Here is a 10,887-nt window from a genome sequence, read left to right as displayed (position 1 = left end):
AACATCTGCAAAAGCAAGCAGGCATAAAATGTGATTAGTAAAATAGACTACCCAGTATTTTACATTGCTATTTTGACCTACAAACAGCTTAACACAGATAACATTTCCAAAGACTGACTCGCTGTTCAACTAAATACAGACACAACAGAGATAGTCTGGCATCCATGTAAGATATACAAAGGTGGCCCTTTGATGCATCTTTGGTGGAGGTGTTGTGGGAGGAGAGTTGGTCTACTCTCAAGTTTTCAACTCTGTGCTTTGGGCCAAGGTTTAGAAACTTAGGAGACATATGTGTTAAAAATATTCCAACTTTAAACTATGTAAAATTATTTTGAGTTTAAAATTCCAATACAAAGTGAATGGAAGGACTATTACTGGCCTGAATTGATCCTGAATGAATGCAACTTGGTTGCCTTTCTCTAAAGAAAGGTAGATAAAAAAAGGTCTGCTGGAAAGAGCTAGAAGAATCTCATCTATTTTCATTCTTTCCAGTAAACTGCAGAATTCTCTTCATGCAGAAGGCCAAAGGGAATGGAAAGATGATTGGATAAATATATAAAAATAATTCCTGACAAACAGCTACTGTAATTCAAAGGAAACAATCTACCACCTCCCCTTTTAAGCAGAAGCTTTGAATTAGTTTTCAATGTATAGCCAGGGACTCCAAAGTACGAAAAAAAAACCAGATAAGAAAATCTACCGTAAGGCAGATACTCCTTATTCCAACTGGAAACTTGCAGGGGTTACAAAAATTACCTGTTTCTGAGAGGACTGGCTGGAAGCCTCACCTTAAGTAAATAGGTGAAGCTGTTCTAGTTAACTGTCTTCCAAAAGGAGCCTCAAATCACGACACCATATTAAAAGAACATCCCTGAGCACGTGCGCAGAAAAAATGCTCCACTTAGCACTCCTGCTGACTCTTAATATGGAAACCTGAAATGAGCCTCCTACGTGGACATTTTTGAACAAGGCAAGCTCCAAGACTGAGCTTAAAATCTCCATGGGTCCCAATAAAGAATTTAGCTGGGCACTGAGAGAAAAGAACATTTTCTTTGAATTCAATCTTGAAAGACTTCGACTCCCTCTTCTGAGGCCTCCCAGAACCAAACTTAGAGCAAAAAAAACCCCCACACTACACCTGTGCACCCTCTCCTGTACTTGCCTCTTAAACTTTCTTTGGTATTTGGAAGTACAGCATTCCCTCCCCTTTGGGTGAAGCTTTAGTTTTGGAAGGAATGCTACCCGAGTTGCTTGCATTTATTACAGGATGCCTATGGCTTCTGAAGATCAGAAAGGAAAATAAAGTGAGTCCAGCATGTAAGAGGCCTTGTTCTTAAGGTATTGATAAGGATGTGATGCCACTCCTGTGGAATCCAAGAAATCTAGAAACGTGATAAGGAGCTGGAAAAGAGAGCTGTCAGAAGCAGAAGCTCAGCACATTCTAAGGACATGGAAAGACCAAAATGCCACTTTTGTTCAAGATAAGAGTTCAATACAAAAAGCCACGATGATTAATGGACACAGCAGATGCAATCACAGGCACTGGGGTTTTAACAATCCCAAGTATTCATGTATCTTCCATCTCCTACTCGAAAGGAGTGGATCTCTCCATGTCCCATCCCTACTTTCTTCTTGTTCCAGCTACATTGTCACTGCCCTGCCCTTTCTGGTGGTTCATAAGTAGTTTGTTTTGTTTTGAGCGCTCCACCCTCAGCAAGCTGTTGAGACTGAGTCAAACTGTAGGATGAAATTTCACCCTTATAGTCGAGGTCCAATGCAACTTAAGCACATTTAAATTCTGGCATAAATTCAGTCATGTGCTTAACTACTTCACAGAGGTGGTTTGGATGGAGACTAACACAGTGCCTCTCCAGAGAAAGGAACAGAACACTAAGTACCAGGACACCCTGAACATGGATTAGTTTATGCCATCTTGGAGGGTAAAGGCATGAGAAAGTGGAGCAGGCGAGGTAACATTGCACCTGCAGTCAGGGGAACAACTTGACTCTCAGAATTCAAGAACATAATCATCAGACTTCAGTCTGAGTTTGCAAATTGCATAAGAAAGGAAGAGGAGTGAGGAACTCCAGGTCTGGGGAAATGTGGAGTAAGGTGCAAGAAAGAATTCAGAAAGGGAAAGGAAGGAAGGAAGAAGGAAGATTTGAAAGCTGACTGGTGTGGGGATGTGCATCGTGCTCTGGGGGACATCTCCCAGCACCACCAGTACATCTCCCCAGCTGGATCTCCAACTTTCTGCGTGTGACAAGAGAGAGAGAGATATCCCCAATGCTCAGGAATTGTTGATTCCTTGTCCACATTTACTAATAAGAAGTTTAGCATTAATATTTGCCCAGAATTTTAGCAGTTGAAGAATATTTTATGGTCCCTCTCCTACAGACTTCCTTCTTATGGAAACCAGAAAAATCAGTCTCTGGAAATGAAGCAATGCAAACAAGAGCCTTTAAAATCCTTCCAAATACTACACTTACAAAAACTATTATTTTGCTGCTATGTCAACACATGTCATAATACTATAGTCATTATAACCTTGGCTTTCATAGTGCTGCATTCACACAGCTTTTAAAAGACAAGGTGCATTAAACAAACAGAAAGGTTGAGGTGTTTTGGAAAATTTTATGCTGCAGCCTATAAAAAGGACATCCAAAGACTATCCATTTACTGTTAGACATTCTTCTTACTTCTCTTTTTTTCCAGTAGCTAATACATAGACTGTCCACCCACAACTGCAAGACTGGAAAAGATTTCTGTAACTCTACAATACTGATGACCGATGGATCAATTCACGTTCTTGAGGAAACAGCCATCCAACAACTCTTGTACTCGTTTTTTTGTTGTTGTTCTTAAGTGATCTGAAATATGGGTTGCTTTTTCAGATGTTTAAAAGGGAAGCCCAGCTAGCACAAAGATTTTAAAGTTATAATCTATTTCAGGCACTCTATTGTGTCCAACATATTTAGGGGACTTTACTATGGTCCCTAAATAGTCAGAACTCAAAACACAAAATCCTAGTTTAACTCCATGAAACTTAGTTGTTAGGTCAGAAAAATACTGATGTTGTCATCTTTACCAGTGGCAACTGTTGTTTTTTTCCTGAGAACACTAGTTCTGCCAAATGGAAATTCATGCCCTAGAGTAATCTCTCTTAAAATTTTCAAGTTGCATCATCTCACTACAGTTTAAAACAGGAATGACCCAAACAAACATCTACTGAGGTTTAAAAGATAGACTAGTAGTGTTTGCACAACAGACTCAAGTGATTTACAAATGTCGCTGGAAAACAGGCAGTTGCAGGAAGTTATAAAAATAAGAACTCTGAGTGTTTATAAAAATCATCTTCACACATTGTCTGGGGAGCAGGTCTGGGGAGCACAGGCACTGAAGAAAAATCGATGGCACTCCCAGTTCCTCGGCATCTGAGCTGAAAGCTGACTTTTTTTTCCCCACTAAGGATGCACTGAGTCCAGAACCATAATCTAAGCACCCTGATCAGAAGCCTAAAATTACATTCTGTGAGTATTCCTTTCAGGGTTTAACATCTGCCAAGTTGACTAATAAAACTGATGCTTGAGCTCCCAAAGAACGTCACAAATGCCATCAATCACTATCTCCAGTGGTTTATGAACTCTATTTAAAAACAAAACAATGACTGGAGAACAAAGGGTGTTCAAAAATTCTAGATTATTTTAGTTCACATAATTTAAAAAATCAGGGCACAAAACTGAAAGGAAAGACTGGTAACATTTAAACTACAGAAGCAATGTTCCAAAGCTCCAAACACCAATATGAGTCAAACTTTTGTAATAACTAACCTTAGTATTAGAGTATAAAAAAATATAGACATTGTATCCCCTTTTAACATGAAAGGACCTACATGCAGCTTTACAATCCATCCATTCTATGTCATGACCCCCACCTTCACAATGATGAAATATTTGCCTTGGAGAGCCGAGTCAGGGTTCTGCAGAAGCAGGTGCAGTGCTTTCACGATAATGGATTTATTTTTAAGGACTACCTTTGAATAAAGCAGATCCTCCTCCTAACAGCTCAGTTTAGGTCAAACTGCTGGTTAAGGCTGCACTGAGGGAAGGGTGTTGGGAATGCACTCTGGAGAAAACATATGCTGGGAACTGTGGTCATACAGAGGAGGAAATCTGAATTTTCTCAGGAGTTTACACACAACCTCCAGCTACAAGGAGTCTACAGGGATATTTAAAAATCATTGTTCTCTTGATGCTGTTTATGATCATGAAATATTTACAGTCCATATGTTTTGGAAATACGGTTTTATATCACCCTAAACCAGTATTAAATACATAACAAAACACTTCTGCGCATAGAAAGAATTGATACCTCTCCTACTAAAAATACAATGGCAATTATAAAACCTGAGAAGCCAGTGACAAAACACACATTAATAAGCAGGCAGAATTCCTTTGGACTGACCCCGTGCATTGGCAGAAAACATCCAGCCTCTCGGACCAGTGCTGGGAACATTCAGTCACTCTCAGCTGCACTAAAGCCTTGCACAAAGAATTAGGAGACAGTGGTATAGAATGAAACATAGTGTTAATTTCCTCACAACTCCAGAGTTTAAAATAAAACTCTTATTACTGAACCATGAGAAGGAAAAATAATATTCCCTCATACAAGGTAACCAGACTTCCCTCAAAGCAACAAGTTCCCTATCATTAAAATTTTCTCTTCCCAAACGCTGTTCTGAGCTCAGAAAAGATTCTGAGTCAGGTTAAACTATTTACTTTCCATTCAGAAGTGTCATTCCTCTTGCTTCCAAAGTGAACATTAAACTACTTCCAGAAAGGAATTAAAGCATAAGATAGAATGCTTAAGCTACAGAGGCTTAACAACCTTCTCCAATGGCTCAGAACTTAAGGCTCACATCTTAAGGATGCACCAAAAGGCACATTGGCCCTGGCACAAAGGTTAAATTTGACCAAATTTCAAGGTTCTGTTCTAACACATAAGGAACTTACAGAAAGGTTGGGCGACTTTCTTTTTTAATGTTGAGAAATTAGGCTTTCTCCCTTTCACTTGTTCTTGAGAATTGTTTTGACAGCTTGAATGAAATCTAAAATGGAAACAAGATCAGGTAGTGGCCCACACCTGCCAGGGAAAACTTCAACCCAAAAATAAATGACGAAGTTAGAAGTGCCGAAGGTCTGTTCTGCCAGGAAAAAACGAGACTACTTATGGAGAGCTAGTGCCACCAGGCCTTCTGTAGTATCATAAACGTTACAGATAGAAAAAGGGGGAAGGGGACTCTAATGTTGTGTGGGTAGTGCTCCAATACAGTATGGTTAATGACAAAAGTGTTCCCAAGTCTCTAAAAACAGTGGGTGTGGAGTTTGGGTTTTTTTTTTGGTTTGGTATTTTTTTATCCCAGTAAGCTGGTAAAGAATTTGGCTTTTCATATTCATTCAATTCCACCAGAAAATATCTGTGCACCAATTCATCATTTCTTACCTGTGTTCCCGTCCCCACTCTCCATTGATGGTTTACTGGTTTCTGACGGATTGTTCATTCTTGAGTCTGCATTAAAACAGAAATAAAGATAAACCAACACAGCAAAAAAAACCCCAAATCTATTAATACCTTTTTGCCTAGGGGAAGTACAGAACATCAGAAATTTGCTATGTACTTTACCCTAATTCAGAGTATAACACAAAAAGAGCAACCGGAAGCAGAACACAACGCTGAATCTTCCAGATAAATATTGTTTCAAAATTTTCTATGTCATTATTCCCATATGTGAAAAGGTGGTATTAAGGGAAGAAAAGACAGCATGCTGGAAGGCAATGATAGGTAGGAACTTAATTTTCAATACAATGAAAGTCATAAAAGAAAAAAAAAAGGAGGGGGGGGAGGAAGGAAAAATTACTACACCAAGATTCAAAAACATGAAGTCTGACCACCACGGCCTACATCATCCTTGTGTTTGTTCTCCCCACCCCACCCTGATAAGCGAAAGGAAATTCAGTCACTACAATTAAATGGATGCCATTTTTCTAATACTGCATTTCTGTTTTACTGGAATGTCACTGACACTAAGTTATTTTATATTTCCTATATATTCATGCAAAACCATACAGGTATAAACCAACCCATTTTCTATCTCCCTCTGGATGAGTCTATTGCAAAGTCTGTTCCTGGTTTCAAAGCCTGTCAGCTGAATGTAGTGCAATGCAGAGGGCCTCTCCAGACAGCAGACAGAGAATATAGTTCCCTCATAAAGGAATCTATACAGATGTCCTGTATACAGCATCAGCTTTCCAGCTTATTACCTCCTCATTCCTTGCTACTGACCCCACTGAGCCACATTATCACAAACCAAAATTACAAACAGAACCTCAAGACAGACCAGATCATAAAATAAAGTGTAAGCAAATCCTTAAGCCCATTCTTCCATTCTCATAACGAGCCAAAATCAAGTTCAATGAGCTTAAAATGAACCCTTTATTCCAGGATATTCTCTTGCAAGGTGTTTAAAAGGTTACCTCTGCCATGTACTTCCATCAAAGCGGTGATTTCCATAACACCAATGGACTGAAGAAGAATACAGTAACAGCACTAACTGCTGCATCTTTCCCCCCACCCCAGACAGTTCCAAGAATGCCCAGACCCTTCACTGTTTGGCAGCCTGTGAAAGCTGGGAATGAGAAGATGCAATGTTGCCATGTACCATCACCTGCTACTACCCAGAGACACCAGTGCCCAGGAAGGACGTGGACCTACCGGAGCGAGTCCAGAGGAGGCCACCAAGCTGGGTAAAGGGATGGAGCACCTCTGCTACGGGGATAGACAGAGTTGGTGTTGTTCTGCCTGGAGAAGAGAAGGCTCAGGAAGACCTTACAGCAGCCCCCCAGTAACTAAAGGGAGCCTACAAGAGAGCTGGAGAGGGACTTCTACAAGAGCATGTAGTGACAGGACAAGGGAGAATGGCTTTACACTGAAAGAGGGCAGGTTTGGACTGGCTATTAGGATGAGAGGGTGGTTAGACACAGGAACAGCTTGCCCAGAGACAGCGTGGATGCCACAGTCCTGGAAGAGTTTGAGGCAAGGTTGGATGGGGTTTTGAGCAACCTGGTCTAGCGGAATGTACCCCTGCCTTTGGCACGGGTTTAAGGGCTGGAACTAGATGATCTTTTTCCAACCTAAACTATTCTGTGATTCCGTGATCAGTGTTTTTAAAACTAATATAATTTTCCACATAAACAACCGTGGCAGTTGAACCCAGTAGAGCCTTGAAAACCCAGAGGCCTGTAATAAGCAGGAAACTTTCCCTCACAAGTTAACACATCCTCTCCAGAGCCTCAACTCTTCTCAGAAAGTTCCTATGCCTATCCTTACATCTTTCAAATGTTCAGCCACGTGTAAAAGAGATCTGAACTATCAGTGTTACTCTTAGTATAAAGGCAGATGTGTTAAACTGCTTTTTGAGAGAGAGAGTGAGGAGAAACTTTGCAGTTAAGCACTGCTGGCCCACACTTCAGCAAGAAGCTGCAAGTTTTGCCCCGTTTTTCACAACCTCTGCTTAGCACATTCAAGCTGTGACTTCAGTCTGGAAAGACAGAACTGTGCTAAGGTTGCTGGTGCAGAACCTTTTGCTTCCAGGTTCCTTATTTTGTCATTTCCATATTTGGATAGCATGATCCACACTCTAGAAGCAGAACATGGTTCCACTGACTGTATAGAAATGTTTGCTGTTGACACAGCCCTCTCTCCAGATAGATCTGTGTGCAAAATAAATACGAAGGACATTTCTATCTAGACATTGCATATACCTTAAATTGAGTTTAGTCTTGTGGCAACAGCACATTTATTTGGAATGATTACAGGCAACATGCATTTGATAAACAGCATTAGTTCATTCTTTTACACAGAGAGGGCTACTGAAAGTAGTTTATGTTTAGAGAGCACTGAAGGAGAGTCTCTGCTTTTGATGCAAACATCAAGAGTCCCCATCCAACAGGAAGATGAGCAAAAGCACTTTCAAGTGAAATATATTTGGTTGTGGAAACTGGGCTAACTTATGGTGCTACTGGATGTAGGATGTACATTTTTAAGCCCAGAGCAGAGGGGTGGCCTGAACTCACTATACAACTGACCACAAAAGGGAAGAGCACAGGCTGAGCAGGGTGTCTCTCAACAGCATGGGATCCATTCCTTGAGTCACTTCAGAAAACTCATGCAAGAAAAACAACACAGGGCCTCCTGTTGCTGGTTTGTTGGAGAAACTGAAGTATTGGAGCTGCAGTGCAGGACACTAATGGTAGAAACCCAGAGGAGGGGACACAGGTGTCCTGTGCACAGAACTCGAAGCAAGGTAGTGACTGTTCTGTCTGTACGAGGAGGCTCCTGCAAGGAGCCTTCCTGCATGATGAGCAAGTTTGCTCAGTTATACGAAGTTATCACTGTAGAGACCTCCTTCCATAAAGCAAGCCAAGACGTTTTTCTGTCAGACTGTGCTGCAAAATAAACCCTTTTAGAAAAGGTTTCCAGTGTTTTCTAGTACTAGACATATACAACTACTTATCTACTAAAAGCTTGTCTAGATGAGGAATATTTTATTGTAAAGATCCGTCCTTAACAAAGACCTCAAATGTTCCTATTGCAAAAAAGCAGCAAGTTGGAAGAAGAAACATCTTTCTGGTAGTGCTCAGGTTCAAACGAAGGATAGCATCCATTATTTCACCAGCTGACTACTTCTTGTTCAATCTGTGGGCCTTCTGCATGTAAAGCATCAAGAACAATGGCGCTATTTCCATTGCAAATGGTAGGACATACATCTGAAGCACAAAACTGCTACCAGCAAAACAGACTCATATCCGCGGGATACTGAACCTACGGACTCATTATATGTCAAATAAAAAGGCTATTTGGTTTATGCATGCTCATACAATTTCTGCTTTAAAGGTAAAAGAATAAACAAATGAAGTGGGCTAAAAAAAACCCCCAAACCTTAATGCCTTCACCTTTTCTTCTTCCTTTAGATCTTGTTCAGGTTTTAAATAAAGGCCCTGGGCTACAACTTCTGCCAACATTATCTAAAAAACAAACTCCACAGAAGGAAGGATCGAAAGCAGCAGGTGCATGATTGAAATCAAACTCTCAGGAGCGAATACATTCCGTACAGCTACTCTGCTGGCAGGGCTGAGGTGTCGCCAGGCAGTGCCGTGCCAGGCTCTCACACACCCTCAGGAACGTTCCCAAAGGCATTCAGGAGAAAGAAGCAGCGGACACTGGACCAACCTGGAGTATCAGAGACTGTACCCAGCTGGTAAAACACCGAAAATCTTAACATGGTTATATTGCCATTAACTGTTTCCTTTCACCCATCAAAGTGAAACTGCCTAATGCTCCATCAGCACCAGGAATAAATGATTCACTGACGTGCACGGAAAAACCAAAGTTTAATGTGAGTGAAAACACGCCAAGAATTGCTTAGAAATTAATTTTTAAAAAACCACATCATATTCAGAAACAAACATATTCATGTGTCTGCTTTAAAATTTACCATCCAAAAATATATTCCTTTTTCTTTGACATATAAGTTCTCACCTGAACTTATATGATGGAACTAAAAGAATAATAAATATATATATACATACACACACACACACATTGAGCTTTGTGGAAAAAGCCTTGAAAATAAATAAAACCTATTGTAAAATTGGGATGATCCATAACTATAAATGACTTTAGAAGACATGGAGAAGAAATTATGGCATGTCTGTTCCGCAGCCCTGGTGGAATCTCGGCGCAGGAAATATATTATCCCAGTAACCTTAAGCACAGCTTGCCACGGTATCAATGGCAACCACTGTGCACTCCACCTTATTTTCTATTACGCACGAAGAACCTTGCTATATTAAAAATACACAGACATAACATGCATTCTGTTGTGGAATGGCTCAATACAGTTACTAAATTCTTTGAGACTGAGGCTCCCTCTCATTCATTTTAATGCTTTAAAATTCATAACACAGGGACATGCAAGTCAAGTCCAGCGTTTGTTAGAAGCCAAATGCTTCTCAGATTGAAATCCTAAAAGCAAAAGGTCTGTATTAATATCATCCAAGTCTGTGCAGTGGAAACGAATTCTCCTGGAGCGAGGGAAAGGAGGGAGGGAAAAAAAAAACAAAAAAAAACCACAACAAAAAACAAGCCATGTATTTCCCTGGTACAGATCTAGCTATCTACCTACCAGGCAGCTACTTGCTGCCGATTCACTGGTGAGCTCCAGCCTCCCAAATACCCTCTCCAGCCTCTGCATATGTGATTAAGCCTCTATGCATAGTCAATCTCGCAGCCTCGGTGTCCGTAAGAAAGAGCTGAGCTGGTACCCACCTAGAACGTAGTCGCTGCAGTCCAGCATTGCTGTGGTCTCCTCTACGGGTTCAGATAGTCCAAGGAACGGGAGAATGGCAATTTCTATCAAATCTACACTACTGCTCTGAACCGAGCACGAAAGGGAGTGGGGAGGTGGGGGGGAGAAATACAACTTCAGTTACACCATAGCAATCTTCAACTGAACGGGGAAACTTCAGTTGCTGTGTGGAGTTTTAGTCTCTCCTACTAGCTGTGTCTGACATTGTCAAGGCGACTGAAGCGTGAAAAGTTCCCCTTTTTGTAATAAAATAGAAACAAAGATTGCAGCTGGCAGTTTCCATAATGAAGCTTAATCAGTATGCGCCTGATTAGGGCCTTATGCAAATCTCCTCTCGTTAGCACAGCAGCCAGCACTTTGAAGTCCATGAACAATTCATTTGCAGAGTACACTGAAAGCGCTCCCTGCATAATTTAAATCACGGTATAAATATTTATCAGCTCATTTGCATATTAATTGGC

The 10,887-nt window shown here is 40.8% G+C and overlaps 1 protein-coding gene across 8 annotated transcripts in view; it reads right to left on the bottom strand.

The window, feature by feature from the left end:
- The window catches only part of POU2F1 (POU class 2 homeobox 1), a 72,461-nt gene extending 61,908 nt beyond the window's left edge, over positions 1–10,553 (bottom strand). For 5 of the 8 annotated variants that reach the window (XM_017830764.1, XM_017830763.1, XM_017830761.1 and 2 more), the window contains exons 1-2: positions 10,387–10,553; positions 5,503–5,568 (exon numbers count right to left, since the gene is read on the bottom strand). In XM_017830764.1, coding sequence (XP_017686253.1) covers positions 5,503–5,568; positions 10,387–10,414 — 94 coding nt within the window. In that variant the 5' untranslated portion in view covers positions 10,415–10,553. The remainder of the gene's footprint in view (positions 1–5,502; positions 5,569–10,386) is intronic. The other 3 variants (XM_017830759.1, XM_017830760.1, XM_017830766.1) reach the window with 2 other exon arrangements.
- Positions 10,554–10,887: the final 334 nt, after the last annotated feature.

Source organism: Lepidothrix coronata, unplaced genomic scaffold (assembly GCF_001604755.1).
Source record: "Lepidothrix coronata isolate B3197 unplaced genomic scaffold, Lepidothrix_coronata-1.0 Scaffold183, whole genome shotgun sequence".
NCBI classification, from domain to species: Eukaryota; Metazoa; Chordata; class Aves; order Passeriformes; family Pipridae; genus Lepidothrix; species Lepidothrix coronata.
The sequence above is the reverse complement of the archived record's forward strand: the minus strand, read 5'-3'. Positions and strand labels throughout refer to the sequence as shown.